This window comes from Saimiri boliviensis, chromosome 1 (genome assembly GCF_048565385.1).
Source record: "Saimiri boliviensis isolate mSaiBol1 chromosome 1, mSaiBol1.pri, whole genome shotgun sequence".
NCBI classification, from domain to species: Eukaryota; Metazoa; Chordata; class Mammalia; order Primates; family Cebidae; genus Saimiri; species Saimiri boliviensis.
The window spans coordinates 37,627,643-37,655,148 of NC_133449.1; the positions used below are offsets into that span (position 1 = coordinate 37,627,643).

At 37.0% G+C, this 27,506-nt stretch overlaps 1 protein-coding gene across 3 annotated transcripts in view; it reads left to right on the top strand.

Moving 5' to 3' along the window:
• Nucleotides 1-14,672, top strand: part of LOC101049575 (regulator of microtubule dynamics protein 2) — a 70,198-nt gene extending 55,526 nt beyond the window's left edge. For all 3 annotated transcript variants that reach the window (XM_010337495.3, XM_074396061.1, XM_010337494.3), the window contains 3 exons: nt 491-544; nt 641-721; nt 11,095-14,672. In XM_010337495.3, the coding sequence (XP_010335797.1) occupies nt 491-544; nt 641-721; nt 11,095-11,148 (189 nt within the window). In that variant the 3' untranslated portion in view covers nt 11,149-14,672. The remainder of the gene's footprint in view (nt 1-490; nt 545-640; nt 722-11,094) is intronic.
• Nucleotides 14,673-27,506: the final 12,834 nt, after the last annotated feature.

The window sequence follows — 27,506 nt, forward strand, 5'->3', positions numbered from 1 at the left end:
TACTCGGGAGGCTAAGGCACAAGAATTGCCTGAACCTAGGAGGCGGAGGTTGCAATGAGCCGAGATCATACCACTACACTCTAGCCTGTGTGAGAGAGCAAGACCCTGTCAATGGGTGGACGGATGGATGGATGGGACTTGTCCTAGGCATATCACTAGTTATTTTTGTTCTTAAAAGTAGAAGGATAGAGAAAGAAGACTGAGGAAAATGATTATGTAAAGAAATCTGAAAACCACAGAGTATCTCATTGCTTTATAAGCTTTGTGATCATGGTAATCGATTTTATTTTAATGGCTAAATGCAAAAGCTACGTTTCCTCCCAAAAGATATTTAAACTGATCAAGTGATTCACGTGTGAAACCACCAACCTAAATTCTTAGGGCAGTTTGCTTCAAAATAGTTGATTTATTAAAATGTATTTTCTTCACTTGTGATTATTGTTATTTTAATATTGCCCTGTTATTCTCTTGTATTTTTCTCTTAAATCAGGCTGAAGAACTATGCCCTGGTTATTCTATTCCCAACTACATGTACTTAGCAAAGGTAATGAAGACCACTGTTTTGCTTTAAGATCACTTTGAACTCATAAAAGACATAAAAACATGATTATATTTAACATTGGTTATTTCTCATTTCCAGTGTTATACTGATCTTGAGGAAACCCAGAATGCTTTGAAGTTCTGTAATTTGGCATTGTTGCTTCCTACTGTTACTAAAGAGGTAAGTCCAGAAAGTAACGGTGAGTGCTATTGTCTTATCAGTACTATTCAAGCTCAAAATATGAACAACTTGCTAGATGCATTTGTAGTTTTCTTTCTGTATTCAATTTTATCTATTTATTTTTATTTTTCTAGCTTTATTGAGGTATAATTGACAAATAAAAACTATATATGTAAGGTATACAGCGTGATGTTTTGATACACATATACATTATGAAATGACTACCACAATCAAGCTAATTAACACATCACCTCAGTTACTTTTTTTGTGGTTGAGAACATCTGAGATCTACTCTCTTAGCAAATTTTAAATATACAATACAGTATTATTACCTATAGTCACATGGCTGTCCTTTAAATCTCCAGAACCTATTCATCCTGCATAACTGAAACTTTATACTCCGGACAAGTATCTATCTACCCAATTCTCCCACTCTCCCAGCCCCTGGCAACCACTCTTCTACTCTCTCTTTCTATGATGGAGTTTTCTTTTTTACTAAAAACTTTGACTTGGATTTTACATATACTATGAAGTTTTAGAATTTGCTGTATCTCTGTAAGATAACCTGTCACCAGGAGGCCCCTAGCAATTAAAACATCCAGATGCTTGTTGAATGCAAGACAGCCGGGACTGGAGCAAGCATAATTCCTCCACTGGGAAGGAGGGGGCGCAGCATAATTCTGGAGACTTGGGGATTAACTAGGCAGCAAACAAGCTAGACAGGTGGCCCAGCCTAGAGCAACATGAGCATCCATGGTTGCTACCCTCAGTCCGCAGCTCATGGCAGGTGTGGGTATCCAAGGCCATGACAAAGATGAAAAATATGTAATAACATGTTCTTGGGTTTTGGACACTAGCCATTAATGAAAAAGAAACTATTGCTGTGTCTCTTGCCTTTTTATTTAATAATTCAGGATTCTGGGTATGCTGTAAGTTTCAAGCATTCCACAGGGTTAGCAACTCAGTCTGCTACTGTGAGCCATTGACTGGTGTTTGTGGGGACAACAAAAACAAAAATAGGTACATCTTTTCCTGCTCTTCCCACACCACCAAACCTTATCATCCTCTAAATCATAACAGAAAAGAAATGCCTCAAGAAAAAACAAAAACCCTCCTCTTTCTCTGTGTTGGAGCCATACAGATTCCAATATTTATTGTGATCTGAACTGTAAACAAATAAGACACTCCTGTTGCCTTCTAGGAGGCGATAGCCTAGAAGGGAACATATGATGTGTGTCCAAATAGCTATAGCTCAAAGCAGAAAGTACTAAGAGAATTACAAATCATCAGTTTTGGAAATTTCGAAAAGGGAGAAATTTTCACCTAGAAGAGGCTAGGTGGCATCAGAGGTAGCCTTTGAAAGATCTATATAATGTGGAGGTATGGGCAAGTACGTTGCAGGTCATGAACAGAGGCACAAAAGTGAAAAAGCAAAGCTCTGTTTTGTAGTGAAAAGAGTGTGCTCACTTTCCTCTGGACCACGAATTGTGCCACCCTCCCACCCTTTTTCCTCACAGCTTCCTTGCCTCCTGCCAGGCCACTCTTGACTCTCAGTGGCAGCCCAAGCAACAGATTAAACGTAAATATCAATACGTCACTTCTCTGCTCAAAAACCTTTGCTGTTAGGATGAGGTTCAGCATTTTTAGCATGTCCTTTAAGGCTCTGATCCAGCTCCTACCAGTCTCTCAAGCTTCATCTGTTCCTCGCTCTCCCCTCCTCTGCACCATCCAGCCTGCCCCTTCACCGTTAGAACATACTGTTCCTACTTCCTGAAACACTCCTACCCACGCTCCACTCCTTCCACTGGCCTTATTCCTCCTTATCCTCCAGGTCTCACCATGAATGCCGTTTCTTCAGGAAAGACTTTCTTGATACCCGTTGGCAAGAAAGCTTCCTATACTTTTCCTTGCTATCATTTCACAGTTGTGATTATGTCATTATTAATGTAGTTGTTTCATGAAAGTAACAACCAGGTTTGTTTCATTCACCGCTGTACCCCTAATCCTGAGTATACTGCCTGGCATATAATAAGTGCTTAGTGTTGGTAGAAAGAACCAAGACATTAATATCATACATATAGAAATAATAGTGTCAATGGTAATAAGAGGACCAGTAATGAATGTAACTAAGAAGGCTAGACATTGGAAGTAGTTCTGTAATAAGCAAAATAGTATGAGCAAATATTTCCCACATTGCATTTTTTTCCTCAGTGATATCTCCACTTGTATTCTTAGCAATGTTTTTCTAATAGTAACGCTATGTAAGGAATATTTCCTTTTTCAATGAGAAAATAGGATGAATTAAGTTATATGTAGTGCCTATCCATCTCTGTAAAGTTTTTTTCAGATTGAAATATCCCCCATTAGTGATTTTGCTAACCAAGTTTATTCTTTTCCAAAATGTCTAGCAATGCCACTAGTTACAATGAATACAACCTAGCCATCAGTTTTCTCTGTCATTTGAAATTTCATAACATATTTGTTTGTTTCTTGTAGCATTTATAGCTTCTTTCTTGCATTATAGTCATTGTGGACATGTCTTCTGTCCCCTATTAGGGAACTCTCAGCTCATCACACTGCTGCTTGATATTGGGAGTGTCAGCCATTTGGTCTCTAGAGCCCAGATTCATAGGTGTAGGCAGCTTTACATTCCCAGAATTTGAAACTGCAGTATTTTTATTATTCATGTGGACTTTTCTTGACCCTGGGAAAGTAATCTCAGATCCTGGGAAACATTTCTTTTTTAAAAACGAGATGTCGATGTCTAAGACAGTGTGAGAATGATTGCTGAATGGAATAATGACTTCACTGGCAACCTGAAAGTTGTTCGCCTGGAGGCAGTATTAAAGTTCATTAACTTGGAGCCTACTGAGAAAGATCAAATAGAAAAAGCATTATGTAATATTTTCTTTTACGATAAGAAATGTGCTAAACTGGTAAAGAAAAACCCATATTTTAAGATTGTTGAAATATTTTGAAATGGCATTAATCACCTTTCTGAGACAAACAGACTTACAGAATGATAAACGCAATGTTACCAGAAACAAACCACAAGAAGTGTACTCTGGGAGTGCTAAAAGTTAAGAGCACATTATATTTAGCAAGTGGTATAGTTGTCTTCGAAATGGCCTTTTGATTAAAGTCCTGAGCTATATTTCCAACCTGTTACATGGATTGAGAAGCATAACTCTCATTGGTAACTGCTCTTAGTAACAAAATCCTAATTCTGCTTTAAATTATCTTTCTTAACTAGGATATCATGTTTGATTATCTTGATTAAGACATTGGTTTCTGGATAACTTTATGAAACAGAATTTGTATACATTTACTCTGCCTTCCTCTTATAGGAATGTTACTGCTCAGAGTAATAAATGGATTGCTTGCCAAAATCCAGTAATGTTCTCTCATTTGCTAGAAATTCTTGTTTGCCCATTTCTTTCTGGTTAAAACTTATGTCTTGTATATTAACTCATCTGTGCTATCCATGCCTAGAGAATTATTCCTAGTACTTTTTTTAAAAAAATTAGGTGATTGTAGTATAGACAGACTTTTCCTACTGTCTGAACAGACATTTTTGTGAGTTGCAGGAAGTCTGTTTACAACCCCCTACTTCTATTCTTTTGACTCTTACCTTCTTGTCATTTGCATTTAAAATTTATTATTTCTTAAGATTTTGCAATATTTGTAATGGCCTTGGTGTATTGTTTAAATTGATCTTAAAAACACTCTAAAGAAGTTTCTTAGACCCCTTTTATTTATTTGTTTTCTTAAAATAATTAATGATACAGCATTAGTTTGGGAATAGCTGTTCTTAACCACTGCCTTGTCTTACGAAGTTGGTGTTTGATAATCATTACTCAAATGCTAGGAGAATAATGACAATTTAATGTAAATAAGTCTTCTCTTATTTATCCAAAGTCTTTAGCAGAGAGCATTGATGTGTTTTTCTAAACTGTGTTTCTCCAACATTATCAGATGAAATAAATCTGCATTTTTAATGTGTATGTTTGAGTGAGTAAAAGAGATTATCTTTATTCACTTATATTACAAATATGGAGGTGTACTCTGCTAGAGGCTTGGGATACAAAGAGAAAAAACCAGACACCTCTGCCATCATGAATTCTGTGGTCAGTGGGAAAGGCAGGCACTGAAAAAGTCATAGCAATAAAATGTAGTGAGTGTTTTGGAAATATAAGCACAGAGATTTATAAAAATAAAACTGGTACTGCAACCTGGGCCACAGGCTAGGAAAGGTCATCCTGAGGTTTTGCTATATAATCTAAGGAAATTAGAATTTAAACACAGTTGTTTAAATATTTAAGACTTGCTTGGACAGTAGAGGGCTCACTAAAAATACAGGTTCCCAGCTTTTTCTAGAAAGAAAAAGAAACTCTGAGCTCTAGAACTGGTGCCCCCAAGTTCAGTGTCATCCTGGTCTCACTCAAGCTTCCATCTGTCTGGGTTCTGCTTTTCTAGCTTAGTACTTAGATGGTCCTGGGTGAGATTACAGAGAAAGACGGGGTGACTGAGTTCTTGACAGTACATCCATAGGAAATGTTAACCCTCGAGGATATGGCTTTGGATTTCACTCAGAAAGAGTAGGCCCTGCTAGACCCATCTCAGAGGAAGCTGCACAGAGATGTGATTCTGGAAAAAAATCCTCAAAACCAGCATCCAGGCAGTAAAGTCTTTTTTTTTTTTTTTTTTTTTTTTTTTCAGTTTACATCTTTCCCATAAATATTTCACAAATGATCCTGAGTGACACAATGGTCAGGACATGTCAGAAAGGGAAAAATGTAGGTAGATACATTTTGTTCTTAAAAACAAGCACTTAATCTTAGAACTATTTTAGATATACAGAAAAATGTGGCCAGGTGTGATGGCTCACGCCTGTAATCCCAGCACTTTGGGAAGCCAGGGAGGGAAGATCACTTGAGCCCAGGAGTTTGAGACCAGCCTGAGCAACATAGCAAGATCCCTATCTCTAAAAATAATTTTACTTTTTTTATTATTATACTTTAAGTTCTGGGATACATGTGTAGAACATGCAGGTTTGTTGCATAGTCTATGTGCTATGATGGTTTGCTGCACCCATCAGCTCATCTACGTTAGGTATTTCTCCTAATGTTATCCTTCCCCTAGCCCCACCCTGTGACAAGCGCCAGTGTATGATGTTTCCCTCCCTGTTTCCATGTATTCTCGTTGTTCAACTCCCACTTGTGAGTGAGAACATGCAGTGTCTGGTTTTCTGTTTTTGTGTCAGTTTGCTGAGAATGATGTTTTCCAGCTTCATCCGTGACTCTGCAAAGGACATGAACTCATCCTTTTTATGGCTGCCTAGTATTCCATGCAAAATATGTGCCACATTTTCTTTATCCAGTCTATCATTGATGGGTATTTGGGGGGGTACCATGTCTTTGCTATTGTGAACAGTGCTGCAATAAACATATGTGTGCATGAGTCTTTATAGTAGAATGATTTATAATCCTTTGGGTATATACCCAGTAATGGGATTGCTGGGTCAAATGGCGTTTCTGGTTCTAGATCCTTGAGGAATCACCACACTGTCTTCTGTAATAGTTGAATTAATTCTCTGGCATCTGTTGTTTCCTGACATTTTAATGATCCCCATTCTAAGTGGCTTGAAATGGTATCTCATTGTGGATTTGATTGGCCTTTCTCTAATAACCAGTGATGATGAGCTTTTTCTCATGTTTGTTGTCTGCATAAATGTCTTCTTTTGATAAGTGTCTGTTCATATCCTTCACCCACTGTTTGATGGAATTGTCTGTTAGGAAAGTCTTAAAAACAAAGAACTTCCATGTAGAATATCTACAAGAAGGGACCATCTAACAAGATGTCAATACTGAGATTCATGAGGGTAAACCCTGTTCCTCCACAGTAGCATTGGCCTGGGGAGGGCAAATTAGGAATGCAGCACAATCACATGACTTTAATTTGAGGCTAGAGAAAGTGTGCTATCTCAGCTCAAAGGTATGGATAATTCTAATTTGGAAGAAAAGGAATAACCTGAGCTCAAAATCATAACCTGAGTTCTTATAAGAGGGCAATAGCATAAATATAGCCAATATACGAAGTGCTTGAAACACAATGAAAACCTTAAAACTAGTCAGATTGCTATACAGCTGACCTACTACAAAGGAGAAAACTTCTATACGCAAAGGAGAGTAACACACCAGATGAATATAACCAAAGTGGAAGATGTTAATTAGAGACTATACTGAATGTTTGGCATCAGATTCATATGTGGGAAAATAAATGAATAAATGAAGGTATGTGAGGAAGGCTTTAACAGCCTGTTAATGGCCTCAGTAGCAGACATGTCACAGTGGAGAGGAACCCTTTGAATATAATGAGTATGAGGAAGTGGTCACTCACAGCTCAACATCGACTCAACATGTGTTAGCTTGCACTGGAGGGAAACTCTATAATACAATGAATGTAGGAAACACTTCACTAGAGAGCTAATTCTTACTCATACCAGAGAACTCAAGAGAGAATCTCTCTGCCTGTAATCTATGTGGAAATGCCTTCAGGGACCATTTATCCTTTAAACAACACAGTTAATTAACACAGGAGAGAAACCACATGAATACGATCTATGTGGGAAAGCCTTCCCTTAATGGTCTCACCTTAGTCATAATGAGACAATGCACAATAGAGAGAAACCCTATAAATGTACAGCATTTGGAAGAGCCCTCAGCCTCAGCCCTAACCTTATATAGGTGGTCTCTCAAGTTTCCATCTGTCTGGGTTCTGCTTTTAGATACCAGAGAGCTCCCACAGGGCTAAACCCTACACCCTTTAGGCAAAGCTCGAGCCTTGATATGCAGAAAAAAAACTTAAAGTAAAACCAGAAAGAAAGTCGCAAGTTTTTTCAAGGAGGAAGAAACCTGTTGGAAAAATAATAAGTCATGCTGGAGAAGCAATTCAATGAAATAAACATGATAAACCCTTTACTCATAGAGCAGCGCTCCAGAACATGTGAGGATTCATGTCGTATAAAACACTCTCTAAGAGAAAAGCAACTTATTAAAATGAAAAAAATAAAAGAAAATTATTAAGAATAATAATTAAGAAAGAAAACACTGTCAATGTCCTGAATTAGGGAAAGTCTTCAGCGATTGCACGTAACTTCGTGAACCTTAAAAGTTCTTATGTTGGGGAGGTTCCCCAGGCCTCAAGTCAATGTAGAAAATGCCTTTACCTGGACTTTATGCAACTCATACTGGGAAAAAACTCTACCAAGAACCCTTTAGCACACAATTCAACAAATAGTGAGACTTTTGCCCAGTGATGTATTACTTAAAAAAAAAAATGTAGCATAAAGGTATAGAATTGTGATTCTTTCTTAGAGATGTAGAATATAGAATTTGGTAATACTTAATAAGCAATGAAATAACCCCTTTTTAATAGATTAGTCCTAGAGAATATGTATGTAGTAAAAGTTGAAATGGAATGTTAAAAATGAAATAAAAATGGAATATAATCTATTGATATTTATCTTTTAACAAATGAAACATGCCAAGTAATTGGGTCATTTTTCCTTTAATATTTTGTCACTGTTATCAGTTGATCAGCTTCCATTTTTTATGCAGCTCTAAACATATTTACAAAGACTTTGGCTAGAAAATTACTTTTAATGTAACTGGAAAATGTAGAACACAAAATAATGTGTGATAACTATTATGTGAGTGTTGAAATATGTATCTCTCTGGCTAGAATGGAAATATAGGTAAATATCCATTGCAGTATCAAATATCCCAAATGATACTGAAACACATAGTATGTAGGCCATATTTTACGAAACACTAGAAAACAGACAAATGCCTTTAGAAGAGAAATATACCCGAAAGTACTGAATCAAGTTTATGATGTGACTGAAATGTTGAATACTAGAGGGGGAGAAGAGATGAGAGCCTTACATGCCTTTTTCTTTAAAGCAGAGGAAAACCACTGAAGGGTCTTCAGCAACAGATAATACAATGAGATTTTTAGAAAAGAGCACAATAGCCACCATATGGAGACTGGCTTGGAGTGGAGGGGAGCAAAACTGGAAGCAGGAATATCATTTAGGTAACAACTGCAATGACACAGACATGATATGGTGGCATGAACTAAGATGACGGCAGTGAGGAATTAAGAGGAGAGAACAGATTCCACAGAACTGTAGGTGGTATTCTCTATAAGACTTGGAGATTGGTTATTGAGGGAGAAAGAGGACTCAAGGATGACATCTTGGTTTTGAGCTTGGGAAACTGACCAGGATAGATGGAGATGCGCTTTATTAACACAGGAAATACAGGAAAACTAGGTTTGGTGGGGAAGGTGACTTCAGTTTTGGAACATTGAGTTTGTGTTTGTGAGATTTTTAAGTCCAGTGAGTAATTGGATGTTTGGCATATAAACAATGTCTGAAGCCGCGCTCTGGAAGAAGTCATCAAAAGAGACTATGTAGTACATGGAAAGCAGAAGTCAAAAGATCTACCCCTGAGAAAGACCAGCATAATGGAATGGGGGAGGAAGAGAAACCTGCAAGTGAGACTGAAAGAAGTGGCCAGAGAAGGTGAGATCTCAGAAGCCAAGGGATGGTGGAAATGGTAAACTCCATTAAATGCTCTGGAGAAGTCAAGCAAGCAAGGACTGGAGTGAGTGTTGAACTTAATGATGTGGATATCATCAGTGATCTTAAACTAGACTTTTTGTAGAACAGCAGAGAGTGGAAACCAGAGTTCCAAGCAGTCAGGAGGCGAGAAAGTGTAGTCAGTATGTGTAGACACTCTTCCAAAGAATTTCATCGGGTAAGGAGGAGAGACATAAGGTTAAAGGGATGCTTGTGTTGAGGGTTTGTTGTAGATGGGAAGTATAGAAGCACATTTAAATGATTATGAGAAAAAGCCAGCAAAGAAGGAAGGGTTCAAGAAAGATTGGAGAAAAAGGAGATAATTGATAGAATAAGGGCCTGGGGAAGCCAGAGTGAATGGGATCTGGAGCACATGAGGGCCCTCTTCTGTTTCACTTCTTTAGCCATCTAATTGAAATAATGCTCTCATCTATATAATTCTGCTGTAAGAAATTAATTCCTAGATATAGAAACTTGCCACCATGTTTCAGTGTCTAATCATTCATTAAGCAAACATTTACTTAGGACCATCTATTTAGTAATAGCATCTGCCAAGCACTGAGATAGCCCAACAGTTTGATAAACATGAACTCAACACCTGGAATTACTGATTTTTTAATCAGTTCTTCTAAATATCACACTAGTATCTCAGATACCAGCAATTTTATTTTCTCACAGCCTTCAGTAAATATTGTTTAATAGAAGATAGACTTTAGTTGATCACTACAATAGAATCAGTGTTTTATGTTTATGATTAAAAGTGTTAGAAAACTTAAAATTTCAAAAATAATTTAGCTAACAACTACTTCCAAATATCTACCCTTGTCCTATTGTCTTCCTCTGGTTATTTCACATATGTTACATCTCTTAAATCCTTTAATAGGTGCTCAGAAAATGTTTGTCAAGTGCAAAAATGCATAAAATACCCCGTCATCTGAATTTATTGCCACTCTTTCGAATCCACATTCGTTGTAAAGAAATAACAATAGATATAATGTCCTATAAAACATATTACATGATTTTTAGTATTAACTATAGGCTTTCTAATAAAGTCAATAATGAAATATATGTTGACCAGCTCTAACAGAATCTCAGATTTCTTCAAATCTTGCTGCTAGGTCTAGTGCTTCTTCACATCTCACAGCTGAAGAAAAAATCCAGAATAGATTGACACAAGGGCAGATCCATTGTCAGCTTACATGGATGTCTCTTCATCCTGAATCCCATTACTCCAGATCTGGTGAAAGAAGAGCCCAGAAATAGCTATCCACATTGCCCACATTATCATAGATCTGGATCTGGTCTTTAAAAATCCAGCTCTTCCTTTTTTTATTTTTTTGAGACAGGATCTCACTCACTCATGCTGGAGCACAGTGGTGTGATCACGGGTCACTACAGCCTCAGCCTTCCAGGCTCAATCGATCCTCCCACTTCAGCCTCCCAAGTAGCTGGGACTACCAGATGCATGCCACCATGCCTGGATAATTTTTTTTTTCTTTTTCTTTTGGTAGATACAGGGTCTCACTATGTTGCCCAGGCTGGTTTTGAACCGTTGGGCTCGAGCAATCCCCCTGGCTTGGCCTCCCAAAATGCTGGGATTGCAGGTGTGAGCCACTGCACCCAGCTGGTCTCTTTGTAATGTTCTTTCAAAACAAAAGTCTATTTCAGCACACTAGAGTATCAAGATGAATGCATGAAATTTCATTATGTATTTGTATTTTCTTTATAGGATAAAGAGGCACAGAAAGAGATGCAAAAAATAATGACTTCCTTGAAGAGGTAAATAAATGAATTTACTCTTCAGCAAATCAGATGTGGTCTACCAAAACTTAAACTAATCAAAGTTGTGCTTTTATTGTCCTTTTCTTCACTTTTGATGTAAGGGTATTGTGCTCAGATTTGAAGGTAAAGGCATGTTTCCACAGAATGCATTCCACTAGTAGCACTACAAAATTATGTTATTTGAAGAATCTATATACTATAATGTCAATACATAATCTACAAACATGTATGCTTTATATTTTTCTTATCAATAAACTGCAGCCTTCAGAATATTTGTTTAAATAAAATATTTAAATCCAGTAAAATGAACTTTCATAAGTATTGTTTCAATTGAGACTTAATAAAACAAAATAATTTCATTAATGTGGATGAAAAATGGAAAACTGAGCAAAGGGCACGAACAAGTTGTTGACAGAAGAGAAAAAAAATGTAACTGGTAATCAAAAGATGTAAATAAAATTACAATAAAATACTGTTCTAGCAAGGACTTTTTCCTTTATTCCAGAATCATTTAATGCTGGCAATATTGACATGACATGGAGCATTCTCATACACGATTAGCAGGAGAATATTTTGTCACTTGGGTAAACTAAATATAAAAATATTTTTTAAAAATCTTTGAAGAGTATTTTGGCACAAGCCTTTGGTAAACTTTATTGAGAGCCTTCGTCATGGAAATAATCATAAAGAGAAAACTGCAATGACTGATGCACAAATATTCATGACAACATAACACTATGTACAACAAAAAAGAAAGCAGTTAACTGCATTGAAATATAATTACAATCAAGTAACATTTTGCCATTAAAAAGAATTACATATAGGAAAATTCACAGAACATCTTAAGTGCAAGTACAAGTTAAAAATACTACATACATAGGATCTCAACAGTATAAAAATAAGCACAGAAGAGCATCTAGTAGGGAATACACTAAAATAGTAGTAGTTTATATTTCTGTAGAGCTGTATTTTATTTCCTATGTTTTCCAATTTTTAGTAATAAAATTATTTCTTAGGTTGTACTTAGCAGTGAGTTATAAAGATTCCCTGCTACCTCTTTCTTAATCAGCCTTATCTTGGAAATCAGAGTAAAAACTTGAATTTTCTGTTTATTGTCCTAAATACATGGGTGTGCGCACACACACACTCAAAATTTTAAGCCCTGATGTAGACTAGTTAGGTAAATTAAGCTACCCCCAACCCCATCTTCTATACCAGTCAATCAAGGTACTAAATCAATCCAGCTAGTTCTCACCTACTTTCCTCTGACAACTGGTCTAATGTTAAAACTCATGGCTAAATGGGGCAAGAGTCTTGCAGATTCTCTCATGGATATGCAGAGAGGCTATGGATACCTCTGACCATCTCTAAACAGCTAAAGGAATATATAAGTAAAGAAAGGTGAATCCAGCTAGCAGCAAATGACATTGAATCAACCATGTTGTAGGTTTTATGGGAGCAACTCATTCCAGCAGAGTGGTGTAAACACTTCCTCTAGGAATTATGAGGACTATCAAGAAACATTCCTGGTGGGCAACAGTGGGATTTGGGACTCATAATTGGAACCTGACATAAGACCTAATCAGTGTTCCTTTATTATATTTTGACAAAATTCTTAATTGTTTCTCATATGTCTTCAATTGACAAGTTGATACCCATTGACTGGGTAATCAGTGTAGTAGTTTCTGGATATGAGCTTGACCCAATGGAAATGTAGTACTCCTAATTCAATCTTTAGAGAATTGGGAGTTTCTGACATATATAGCAATTTCTCCAAATGAGTGTTAAAAGAAGGAATTCCCTTCATCATCATGGAAATAACCCTTCAAAGGAGCATTAACTCCCTGCTGTATGCCCCCTTCCAGAGTCATACTGTCATATCTGTAGTCTTCATAAAGCCATATAATCAGAGAAATTACATTTGGAAGGTCAAGGAAGAGGATCACTTGAGCTTAGGAGTTCAAGACCAGCCTGGGCAACATGGTGAAATCCCATTTCTATAAAAATTAGCTGAGCATAGTGGTGCACACTTGTAGATCCAGCTACTCGGGAGGCTGAGGTGGGAGGATCACTTGAACCCAGGAAATCAAGGCTGTGGTGAGCTGTGATTGTGCCACTGTACTCCAGCCTGATGACAGAGTGAGACTCTTTCAAAAAATTTTTTTAATTTAAAAATAATTTTTAAAAACATTGCAAGTAATTGCTAAATAGCTGAAAAACCATGAACAGGATTAGAATCTGATAACCTAGAAGGATGTGCTATAGAACAGTGGTCCCCAACCTTTTTGGCACCAGGGACCAGTTTCATGGAAGACAATGTTTTCCTGGACCCAGGGGTGGGGGATGGTTTCGGGATGATTCAAGTGGATTACATTTAGTGTGTACTTTATTTCTATTATGATTAAAGTGTAATATATAATGAAATAATTATACAACCCACCATAATGTAGAACCAGTGGAAGCCCTGAACTTGTTTTCCTGCAACTAGAAGGTCCCATCTGGGGCTGAAGGGAGACAGTGACAGACCCATCAGGCAATAGATTCTCATAAGGAGTTTGCAACGTACATCCCTTGCATGCACAGTTCCCAGTAGGGTTCGCCCCACTAATGCCACCACTGATATGACAGGAGGAGGAGTTAGGTGGTAATATGAGCAATGGGGAGCAGCTATAAATATAGATGAAGCTTTGCTCACTTGCCCACCGCTCATCTCCTGCTGTGAGGTCCAGTTCCTAACAGGCCACAAGCCAGTTGCTAGTACCATGAACAGTCTGTGGCCCAGGGGTTGGGGATCCCTTCTATAGAGGATACATAGGATATTTTGTTCATTTAATCCTCAATCCAGTCCAGTGAGGGAGGTGTTCTTGTTTCCATATAGGTAATGACATAACTGAGGCTTGGAATAGATAAATAACTTGCCATGGGCCTTTCTTAACAACTAGAAAGAGTTGGTGCTTAAACACAACTTATTTTGACTCCTTAATCTAGTCTTAGTTACTCAGCAGATATATAAAAGGTACTGTGTAGATAAAAACAAGGAAACAAAAAACTGTTATGTGTAATGAGGCCAAATAAAAACAGTTTCTATATTAAATACCCCTACTGAGTGATTTTCTTGAATGACAGGATTGCACGTAGAATATTACACTTACTCCAGGGAATTTCACACAAAGTGAACCATGAGGACTCTGGTTTTCGATGGTTACTTCACTCACCACTCATGCTGCTTGACCTCAGAGAAGACAGAATAGTTGCAGAGTGTTCCTGAAATGAGGATCGTTCCTGCTGGATCACAAAGTCCAAGCTGATGGTACACTCTCTACTCACAAATGAAGTACACAAGCTGCTAACTTCTCAAGAGACTCCATGTACAACTTTGGAAAGGGGGAGTTCTGACCCAAACTTTGAATATGTTTGATTTCAGAAGATAAAAATCAACTGTATATTGCAATTTCTCATAAAACATTAAAGAGGTAATTTAGTGGTCCACTAAAATTTTAGTGATGTCCATGTAATTGTGATGTTATCTTTCTTACTAAATAAAAAATAGTCTTTATTTTAATATGAAAATCCATGCCACTTCTCATTTGTGCCTAAAAGTTATCAAAAGGCTTTTCATTTGTTAATATTTTTTATACTTTTGGATTTCAAAAAGCAGTGGTACAAGCTGAATGGGACCAGCTTTTACGCTAAACTTCTCATTTTACCAATAAACAGTTTAAGCATTGATGTGTAAGTGACAGGGTCAGGGTCAGAGAACTGTAATGACCAAGTCAGGACTGGATTCCAGCCCTTGGAATCTCACTTCTGCTTTTCTTTGAGCCTGGGGCTATTTATGTTTAATTGATTGGGGTCGGATGTGTCTGATGTAGAATGGTGGCTCTAAGAATGATAACACCTACCTGGTGATTACCTATTTCAAGTGTTTTTTCTATATTGACATATTTAATCCTCACAGCAACCTATAAGGAAGGAACATTTGCTATTACTCTATTTAAGATAGGGGAGCTAAAGTGCGGGATATTACCATGCCTAACACTGTGAGCAAGGGATTTGAACTTGGGTAGACTGCTCCATAGTCCATGCTGTGGCCAGCCACTGTACAGTCCTGCCAGCAAATGAGGGAATTGAGATATGGGAGGTGAAAGAAAGTGGAAAGACAGAAGGTAAGAAAGGAAACAAGGGAAAGGAAACAGAATTTTTAAAAGCAGAGGACAGTAAAGAAAGAAGGAAAACAAAAGGAGAAAAGGTAAAGAAAACCCTTATATTTTGGACATTGATAGACATTTTCCAGTATTCCATCGTAAATTTCCACCAATCTCTTTTATATCTTACCTTATATTTATTTCATACACCTCTTCCTTCCCCTCCTCAAGATAAGGAAAGAGAAAAATCGGGTAGTGAAGCCTGTTTTTAAGGACTTGATCTACTTGAACTGAGTGTGTTGAGAAAGCTTTGGTTATGGACTTTGTGGCCTGTTGACTGGGAAATTAACAAGAATAGTTGATTTCACAAAGACAAGATGCATTTTAGAACCAATAAAGTTAATACTTTAAGTACTGTGATTTTGGAGCCCCTCGACCTATATTTTGCTTTAGATACTTGAAGACAAATCATAAGATTTGTTTTTTAAAAATACTGAGATATAATTGATATACCAAAAATTGCAAGTATTTAAAGTGTATAATTTGATAAATGTTGACATGTGTACATCCACAAAACCATCACCACAGTTAAGGTAATGAACATTTTCATCACCTCAAATGTTTCTTCATGCCCCTTGGTAATCTCTCCCTCTTGGATCTCTCTCTGCACACCCATGCCAAATAGTCACTGATCTGCTTTCTGTCATTATAGATTACATTTTCTAGTATTTTATATAAGTAGAATTATCATTATGTACCCTTTTATCTGACTTCTTTCACTCAGCATAATTATTTTGGGATTTATCCATGTGGTAGCATGTACTAATAGTTCATTCCTTTTCATTTCTGAGTAGTATTTTATAACAAATATACCAGTTTTTTTCTCCACTCATCCATTAATAGACATTTGGGCTGTTCTCAGTATTTGATTATAACAAGCACATCATCTATGAACATTCATATAAATATGAATGTACATTGCTTTCATTTCTCTTGGATAAATACCCAGGAGTAGAAAGTATGGTAGATATACATCTACCATTTTACAAAACGCTCAAACTGCTTTCCAAAGTGGTTTTACCATTTTACATTCTCACCAAGAGTGTCTGAGAGTTCTGCTTGCTTGATTTTCTTAACAACACTTGATAGGGTCACTCTTTTTAATTTTCGCTACTGCACTAAGTGTGTAGTATATCTGATTGGGGTTTTAATTTGTATTTCTCTAATGACAAATGATGTTGAGCATTTTTTCATGCATTTATTTGCCATTGGTATATCTTCTTTAGTGAAGTATTTATTCAAACATTTTGACCATGATTTAAATTGAGATGTTTTGGTTTTCTATATAATTTGGAGTATGACTTGAAATTCATTTGTTATGTTACTTGGATATCTAATTATTTCAGCATTTACATTTACAAACTGGCAATCTAATACCCTGTAACATATCTAACAAAGTTATGCCTCCAAACCTGTTGAAAAGACTATTGTTTCTCCAGTGAGTTGTCTTTGTACCTCAGCTGTTCATATATGCATGGGTCTGTTTCTTGACTTTATATTTCATTCCATTGATCTATTTATTGATCTCAACACCAGTACCATACTGTGTTGATTAATGTAGCTTTATAGATTTGAAACCAGGTAGTGTTTCTCCTCCAACCTTGTTTTTGTTTTGTTTTTACTGCTCTAGGTTATTTGCATTTAGATATGAATTTTAGAATTAGTTTTTTAAATTTCCATCAAGAAAAAGGTGGCTGTGATTTTGATTGGGATTGCATTGATCTATTTAAATTGACATCTTATCAATTATAAATCTTTCGACCCAAGAATATGGTATGCCACTGAATTTGTTTAGGTCTTTAGTCCCTTTCAGCAATGTTGCGCAGCTTTCAGTATACAAGTATTTCACATTTTTGTCACACTTATTCCTAGGTATTTCATATTTTGATGCTATTATATATTTTTTATTTTAATTTCTGATTTTTTATTGTATATAGAAATGCAATTTATTTGTGTACACTGATCTTGCATCATGTGACCTCTTTCAACTCACTTATTATTTCTAGTAGCTTTTTTATAGATTCCATTAGATTTTCTACTGTGATTATGTCAGTTGTGAATAAAGACAGTTTTACTTCTTTCTTTCTAATCTGAAGGTTTTGTTTCATTTTCCCCTCATTGCACAGGCTAGAACTTTCAATACACCATTGAATAGAAGAAAGCAAACATTCTTATTTTATTTCTGATCTGAGGGGAAAGATGCCATCTTTTGCCGTTGATTATGTTATCTGTAGGTTTTTTTAGATAACCTTTTTCAGGTTGAGAAGTTCTCTTTTGTTCTTATTTTGCTGAGTTTTTTATGGAATTAATGCTGAATTTTGTCAAACTTGTGTTCATTGAGATGATCATATGGTTTTGTTGTTTTAGTTTGTTTATATGATGAATTATATTTGATTGTATTTTTAAATATTAAGACAGCCTTGCATTCCTGGGATAAAATTAACTTAGTCCTAATGTATTGTTCTTTTTATTGTACCAGTGGATTTGCTCAAATTTTATTTTAATTTTTTGCATAAATATTTACAATTTATATTGGTCTGTAGTTTTCTTATAAAGTCTTTTTCTGATTTTGGTATCAGAGTAATTCTGGCTTCAGAGAATGAGTTGAGAAGTATCTGCTCTTCTTCATTTTCCTTGAAAACTTTATGTAGAATTGATATTGTTTCTCCCTTAAATAGTTAGTGGAATTCACTAGTGAACCCATCTGGACCTGGAGTTTTCTTTGTTGGGGGGAGTTTTCAACTACAATTTCAACTTCAATTCTTTTAAGAGATACAGGGTTATTTAGATTATCTTTCTTCTAAAATGATCTTTGGTAGTTTGTATCTTTCAAAGAATCTGTCTATTTTTCTATTTCATCTAAGTTGTCAAATTTATTGGCACAAATTTAATAATGTTCCCTTATTATTCTTTTATTATCTATAAAATCTGTAGTGATGCCACCTCTCTCATTCCTGATATTCATAATCTGTTTTTTCTGTTTCCTATTTCATGTTTGTTTCTTCCTACAAAAAATCTACAGGTAACATTATAACCAATGGCTGGAAGTTTATCAATGTTATTGAGCTTCTCAAAGAAACAGCTTTTGGTTTCATTGATTTTCTCTTTCTCTGTTGTCTATTCTATTGATTTCCATTCTCAACTTTATTATTTTCTTCCTCCTCCTTACTTCGGGTTTTATTTATGCTTCTAATTTCTTAAGGTGAGAGTTGAAGTCATTGATGTAAGACTTTACTTCTTTTCTATTACAAGCATTTAGTGCTATAAATTTCTAAGTACCACTTTAGCAGTATCCTACAGATTTTAATATGTTATGTTTTCATGTTCATTCATTGAAAAAATAATTTCTAATTTCCATTTTGCTCTTTTCTTTCTTTCATGGGTTATTTAAAAGTCTATTTTCAGCTTTTTTTTTCCAAGTATCTTTCTGTAATTGATTTCTAATTTAATTTTATCATGGTAAGCAAACAGTTTGTTTGACTTGAATCTGTTCAAACTTGTTGAGACTTGTTCCATGGCCCAGAATATGTTCTATTTTGGTAAACATTCCATGTGCACTGAAACAGAATGCATATTCTTTAAAGGTGAATTACATCAAGTGTCTTTCAAGCCCTCTACCTGCTTTGGTCTCCCCATAGTCTCAGCTCTGTCTCTCCTCAGCACAAAGAGATTGCTGGACTCCTTTTGTGTTCCTGCTCCATACACTAACCTGGAAGCTCTCTTGAAGCAGTAAGCTGGGGAAACTGGGAGGTTCAACTTGTTTGTTACCCATCTCTCAGGGCTCACTGTACTTTCTTTCTTGCTGTCCGATACCTTGAAAACCATTGTTTTTACATTTTGTCCCTGTTTTAGATTTTGAAAGCCAGAAGTTGTAACTTTTGAAAGTTGTAACTTTGCAGCATTGTAATATTTTAAAAATCTATTCCCCACCACACTTTCCAGTCCTATAAATCATTATTTTATAGATTTTTTTAAAAACTTCAAAAGTATTACATTTCTTTTTTAAACAAGTTTTTATAATGTTTCAAATGCTTCCCCTAGGTTAAAAAAAAAAAGGAAATTGACAGACTTGTACTATGGAATTATTTATTAAATTAGACTCTGATTAGAGCCCTGAGAAAACTTTTCATTTCTACATTTTTTAGTAGTAACCTTGTGCTTTGGCAAAATTGCATGTGGAGGGTTAAATTATACTTTTCCTCCTTCTTGAATACTTTGTGTTTACACAACCCACCTAATTTAAAATTGGGAAACCTAATTGGGAAAATAATTTGCTGAAAATTGCATATGGAAATGCCATTGGAAATTATTATTGCACATGACTGTGGCATTACTAGCTAAGCCCTAAGTGGACAGCTACTCTCAGTCAGGCAGACTGGCCCTACCATGTAGGGTGTGGAATTCATCTGGAGCCCAACATTGACTGTCCTGATCTTTAAAACGTCCCAGTTATAACGACAATAATTTTCCAGCCAAGCCACTAATTCATTTATATATTTTGTCTCTTAGTTTGAAATGCATTTTATTTCCCTTGTGTTCTTCAGTTCTCAGAGCTCAGTGTACTTTGTAATTGTAATTAATCAAACATTTATTGAGCCAAAATTATGGAGACCATCCAGAGGCTGATCCAAGTTTCAGGGAGCCCAAAGCTTACACAAGTTGGAGAATCTTTAAGAAAAAGAATACAAAATTACAAACAGAAAATTAAGTATGAAAGTGACTATTGCTTAGAATGCAAAAGACATCATAACAAATTATAAAATTTTCAAAGCTGACAAATGCCACAATTACCACATCCAGAAAAATAACATTTTATTATTATTTAATAGCTGCATAGTACAATTCTAGAATACTTTCTTCTACATTTTGCCACATACTCTTTGTTCACTTCATCATATGGCATTAATTTTTAATGTCATTTTCTATTGAAAGGATAGAGGATGCAATATTGGTTTTTCCACTAACACAATTAATTGACTTTTTTTTTTTTAATTATGGATCATTTAGAAAAGCTCCTCTTAGCCTCACTTCTTGTTAGTAATAGCATGCAGCAACTTCCTCAGCAGCCTGTCTCCCCAGGGTGAGCCCTCCAAGAACTCCAGCCCTTCGAGCCCATTGAGCTGGGTACATCAGATGGCCCTGCTACAGCCCCTGGTCCAGCTCTGCCCAGCCTCTGCACCTCCAGTTCCTACCCCCATCTCACCTCCAATCGTGGGTGGGTTCCAATGAGCCTTGGAGCCTTAGTCATTGTGGGCTCTGAGCAGGGAACCAAGCGAGCCCCTCTTTATATCCTTCGAAGTCAGTGTCTGCTCAATGCAGGCCCCCAGAAACAAGCTGTAACTGGAGCCAGCCACTGTAGAGGTTGGAAACTGCCTGCTGATCATCCCCAGAGCCAAATCTGCCACAGTTCTCTCAAACCCCTTTCCTGAGGCTGCAGCTGTTTTTATGTGAGGCAGGGAGGCAAAGAACAGGAGACTGGGTGGGCACATACCCATGCAAATAAAGTCCTGTGAGTAAGAGCAGACTAACAGCAATATCTTGCCATCTTCTTCCACACTGCCTACAGCAAGGCTTTCGTGTACCCCACACTCCCACCCAGTCTGCCTTTTCGGCAGATCTCCAGCAACCCCAACTGCACACATGCACACGGTCTACATTCCAGGCACACTGGATTGAGTGCTGCCCTTTGCTTGGTTTTTATTCTGCCATGCCCCATGCCCACTCAGGGAAATCTCCCCTCTCACTCAAGGCCTGGCACAAGGGATGGAAGTTTTGCCACAAAACCTTCTGATCTACATAGCCAGTTGTGCTCTCACCCACCTCAATGCCCTGGAGCACTTTTTTGCATCTTTGTTTAGTTTGACGTACCCTAAGATCTTCAGTAAGGTGAGGACAAGGACCTCGTATTATTTACCTTTGTATCTCCTGCCTGGCAGCATGTGCTCAATTAACATTTGTTAAACCAAATAAAACAACTCAAGAAAAACATTCCATGTGTTCCCAAGTTTCCTTAAAAAAAAAAAAAAGTAAAAGTAATTTCTACCCTCAGATGTGATGTGACAAGGAGAGAGTAGAGGGAGAGGAGGACTAGGTGGCAGGGTGAATGGAGGGGAGGGTGGGGCAGGAAGTGGGAAAGCCTAGCAGATCAGGCACAAGAGACAGTGTATTTGTCCATTTTCATGCTGCTGATAAAGACACACCTGAGACTAGATAATTTATAAAGAAAAAGAAGTTTAATGGACTCACAGTTCCACATGGCTGGGAGTCCTCACAATCATGGCAGAAGGCGGAAGGCAAAAGGCACATCTTACATGGTGGCAAGCAAGAGAGAATGAGAGCCAAGCAAAAGGGGTTTTCCCTTATAAAACCATCAGATCTCGTGAGACTTATTCACTACAGTGAGAACCATATGGAGGAACCCATCCCATGATTTATTTATCTTCCGCCAGGCTCCTCCCACAACACGTGGGAATTGTGAGAGCTACAATTCAAGATGAAATTTGGGTGGGGACATAGCCAAACCATATCAGTGAGTTCGTGACAATGCCAGTGCCAACCTTAGACCAAATTCATGATGCTCTTTTACTCCCCCCCAAAACAGTACAGATCTGTGTACATTCTACTTTATGTTTTACTGCTACAGCCTTCATTGGATGGAGTACAGACCACATATGAAGGTTAATCATTGTATTATTCCTATGACCCAATTTCTTTCTTTTGTCTTGAAATTATAATTCTCATCCCATTTCTAGGTTTCAGTTCCCAATCTATTGTTTTAATAATAAAGTAACTTCTGTAACACCTCAGTATGAAACTTAAAAAAGATTTAGTGCAGTCACAGAGGATCATTCTTAAAAACCTATTAAGAGTATTGGAAAAGTAAAAGATGACTGATGATGTTTATTGCTTTAGAGATCCAGTCCATATAGTGAAAGCACATACATTTATGTTTCTAACATGTTAAAGATTTTCTTTTAAATGCAAAAAACTCACTTATTATGAATTTTTATTAAACATTTAATTTTCAAACTGTTACCACATCCAGTATTTCAATGAAACCTTTTTACTCACTAAGATAGGTTAAGAAAATGATATCACCATCATTTGACCATGGAGAACAGTGGCACAAAGGTTAGATTTTCTGAAGATCACATACTTTGTTCCTAAGATAGTGAAGACCAAGCCAGGAGACTGACTTCCAGCTCTGGCCTGTGCAGCAAGGAAATAATCACATTCAGAGCCATACAACATCTTAAATTACTTAACATTTAATGTCCTTAGGGCCTTCTTATTTGTTTCCTTTTCCTTTGTTTTCATTTTTCTAAAAAGTGCTTAAGGCAGCTAAAAAAGATAGACTTCTAAAAAAAAAAATAGACTTCTTAAAATTTGTTTAATTGGCCAAGAACATTCAAGTTTCTCCCATAGGGAGACAAAATGGTTCATTGGAAAGGAAAACAGTAATTTAACACGGGCCTTGGAGAGGAAATATGGTTTCTATATGAGATAAATTCATGGGAATAGCCTAGTAAGGTGCCTTGTACTACTTAAGGAACACTTATTTGCTCATGATACTGGCCATTCCTCCAAAAGAAGTTGTTGCTCATAGTCATACTCCATTTCTTTTTTTTTTTAATGAGGTCAGCATTTTTTAAAATTTTATTTATTTTTTATTGCATTTTAGATTTTGGGGTACATGTAAAGAACATGCAAGATTGTTGCATAGGTACACACATGGCAGTGTGATTTGCTGCCTTCCTCCCCTTCACCTACATCTGGCATTTCTCCCCCTGGTATCTCCCCCCAACTCCCCACCCTGTGCTGTCCCTCCCCTATTTCCCCCAACAGAGCCCAGTGTGTGATGCTCCCCTTCCTGTGTCCATGTGTTCTCATTGTTCAACACCTGCCAATGAGTGAGAACATGCGGTATTTGATTTTCTGCTCTTGTGTCAGTTTGCTGAGAATGATGGTTTCCAGGTTCATCCATGTCCCTACAAAGGACACGAACTCATCATTTTTGATGGCTGCATAATATTCCATGGTGTATATGTGCCACAATTTCCCTGTCCGGTCTTTCATCGATGGGCATTTGGGTTGGTTCCAGGTCTTTGCTATTGTAAACTGTGCTGCAATGGCCAACATGGTGAAACTCTGTCTCTACAACAATACAAAATTAGCCAGGCATGATGGTGGGTGCCTGTAATCCCAGCTACTCAGGAGACTGAGGCAGGAGAATCGGGAAGCAGAGGTTGCAGTGAGCCAAGATCATGCCACTGCACTATAGCCTGGGCAACATGTCTGCAGAAAGAATCATATGTGAATTTCTTTTCTAATTTGGGTTGGGGTGGGGTAGGGGGAACATAAAAACCCTGAAGTGGGATTGTTGTATCACATGGTAAGTATACGTTAGCTTTATAATAAACTGCCAAACTGCTGTACCATTTTACGTTCCCATTGAAAATATATGACAGTTTTAGTTGCTCCATATTCTCATCAACACTCGCTAAGGCCAGTATTCGTCTTTAATTTTAGCCATTCTAACAAATACATAGTAGTATCTCACTGTAGTGGTGTGGTTTATTCATACTTCCCTGACCAGTGATGTCAAGCATCCTTTCATGTGCTCATTGAGTTTCAGTGACACCAAATGTGATAATTCTACAGCCAAAAGCACCTTTGTCAGTTGCTAGTAGATTTTTACCTTCTCTTTCTTTCCTTAACACTGGCAGTACGTAAACTAGCTAAAAGTAGCTCTCCTTTCCTTCCCATTCCAGGGTGAGATCATCAAAACAGACCTTCAGAAACCCCCTCTATAGAAATTCAAGCAGGTAGATTGAGCCTGTGGTCTCAGAACATTGTTGATGGAAGGGACATGAAAGTCATGTGTCCTTCCTCTCTCACTCTGCTGTACTTAAATAAACTTCTAGTGATACAGTCTCATCAATCAGTCATGAGTTCTGTGACCTTTCACAACACCATCTATGTCTCTTACACTGTTATACAATTCTGTATTTTTGAACTGTTATCTACTCCATATGGACACATATTCATTCCCCATATAGATTAAAACACTGCATCTGATCTTGCTTCTGTGTTTTCATAGGGCTAAATAAATACTTTTAATGTTGAATTTAATTCGCAATATGTGTTATATAATTAAGAGAGAGAGAATTTGAGATGAAATTTACTCTAGATTTCAGATCCGTTATTTCATGGGAATCCAAACTTTCCCTGTCCAGGAGTTCATGAGATTCCTCCCCAAACCTCCTGCTCTTGCTGACAATGTAAAACAAACCACAGTTAGCCTGGGAATTATCTTTACGGAATATATCAGCATATTATTTTGGGTTTTTTCACTTCATGTATTAATCTACCAAGAACTCATGTCTTAGTTCAGTAAAAATTTGTAGAAAGCCAGACATCCCATAAAAAGAATCCATTGATGTTTATTCCTCCAGCTAAATTTTCCTTTTTTGTAACTACAAAGAATATTAGTGTTTCTCTACTTTTCAGATCATCTCCTCAGAATTTTCTAGCAGTGGCCTCAACAGGAAGTCACCACTGTGCTGAGACAAGGCAGTGTGTCTTTAGGAGGTCTGGTTTCTTCCCACCCTTTGACTGCTCTGCCTGCAGACGTGTCAGCCCTTACCCTACTTCTGCCGAGAAGAGCGTCCTTCAGCCACGACACTCACTTGTGTGAAGATGATCCGGAGAGGCTGGACCCAGGCCACACAGGCTCACCCTCTACCACTATCTTGGACGTATTTAGGTTCCTGCATAATGGGGAGATCAGGAGGGCTAGGGGAGCCCGGTTACAGCCTCTTTATTGGAACTCTGTGGCATAGAGGAAGACATTCAGAGGGCCATAAACAGACTTTTTCAGAGGCAAACAGGTGAACTTCCAGTGACTTATTCTCAGTTAACCAACCTGCAACCAACTGCTAAGATAAACAAAATCCCTAATGCTGATCCTAAAGCATTCAAGATCCTGAAGTATCTTCCACATTATCAAAAATGTGGAAGATACCATTGTATGTGGTAAACAATGATATTTTAACTTAAAAAAAATTTATTATAATCCTCTAAACCCATAGTTTCCAAGCTTTCTTATTGTATGCTTGAATCAGTTTTTAAAATTGGCATCCCCTAATATATTTATATTTATTTATAAATTATACATATTAATACCCTACTAAAATGTTTATAATAAAACATATGCAAATATAAAACATTTTAAAGGGCAAGAATATGTTTTATTGATTTTAAAATTTCCTAAAGTAGAAATAAAGGAATACTGTTTTATTATGAAAAAAGTGTTTTAGGCCAAGCACGGTGGCTCATGCCTGTAATCCCAGCACTTTGGGAGGCCAAGGCAGGCAGATCACGAGGTCAGGAGATCGAGACCATCCTGGCCAACATGGTGAAACACCATCTCTACTAAAAAAAATACAAAAAATTAGCTGGGCATGGTGGCACACACCTGTAGTCCCAGCTACTCAGGAGGCTGGGGCAGGGGAATCGCTTGAACCCAGGAAGCAGAGGTTGCAGTGAGCCAAGACCACACCACTGCACTCCAGCCTGGCGACAGAGCAAGATTCCATCTAAAAAAAAAAAAAAAGGTTTTATCTGAGCATCATGCCTACTAACAACGTATTTAGAAGCATTTATGCTGAAGTAAGGACAGGAAAAATGACACTACCACTGCTATTATTTAATATTGTTCTAGATGTACTAGCTCTAATTAGAAAAGACAAATAAATTAGAATATTTGAAAGTATTAACAGAGTATGGTAAGTATCATTTATGTTGGCAAATAAACTCACATGCGTGAAAAACCTGAAAGAACTAACTGCAAAATGATCTCCCACAATAAAAGAATTAATATATAGAAATCAATAGCCATGACAAATACAGATGACTGCCAGTTAGAAGATATACCTTATTTACCCTAAAGGCAAAATAAGATGAAATATCTAGGAATAAACATTAAAATCATGCCTGATAAGCAAGGAGAAATTGCAGGAACCCCAAGGGTTTGAACAAATAAAAATACATACTACATTTTGATTGGGAAGACAGCATGGTAAAATTATCCAGTATCCTTCAATTAATCTACAAATTTGATATAATTTCAATACAGATATCAACAAGATTCTTTTTATGTTCTAAGGTTCAAATGGAAAATCAAACAACTAAGAGTAGTTATGAAAATTCTGAAAAAGTCAAGCAATGAGGGGCAACGATACCTACCAGATATGAAAAAATACATAAAGCTATCATACTCAAAAAATATCATGAATGAATAGACAAATCAGTAAAATAAAATATAAAGTCCATAAATACATCCTATTACACATAAAAATGTATATGAGAAAAGGGGCATGTGAAATGAGTTATTCAGTAATTGAGTCCCTGGAAGATAAGGAGGGTAGGAAACAGATGGGATAGGCTATGAATTATTAAGCAACTGGTTTACATCTAGTTTAACCAGCAAGATGCAAGAGCATCTCAGTTTTCTCTTAGCACCACGATGTCCACAAATCCACTTACAAGCAATAATTCTGTCTTTCCCAACATTACATTCCAAGCATTGACAACTGTATCTGGACACAGTTAGCCTACCATGGTACCAAACAGTAATTACTCTGTAGAAGTAACAGGTGCACACACTATTTAGCTCTGAATACCACAGCAGGGAAAAGTATGCCAACTAGGAAGTATATACAAACTCAGGAAAAATTAGGATAAGTAGGAAAAAAAAAACATGAGAAGAACAGAATAGACTCACTGGGCACATACTCATGGGAACCTTGTTGATGTTGCCTAACTTGAAGATAAAGAGGTGCCTATGATATAGAATCATGAAGATCTCGTCTCAGAGAGGTCCAGGATGTGCCACCTAGGAGCGTCCGTCACCTGCAGGAGCACTCCACCAGGAACCCAGAGGCATTGCTCTGTGTAGTCTCAAGCAAGCCATGTGCCCATGATGAGAATGCTTCTTCCTGCTGTGCCCAGCTACAGGATTTACGTAAGAATGACATGAAATGACAAATGTGAATAAGCAGCTCTGATCAGTGGTATCCAAATAAAGAAGAATTGTTAGCTTTGAGTTGAGCCTTGTTTGTAACATGCACTCACTGCACTGTTGTTGACTTTT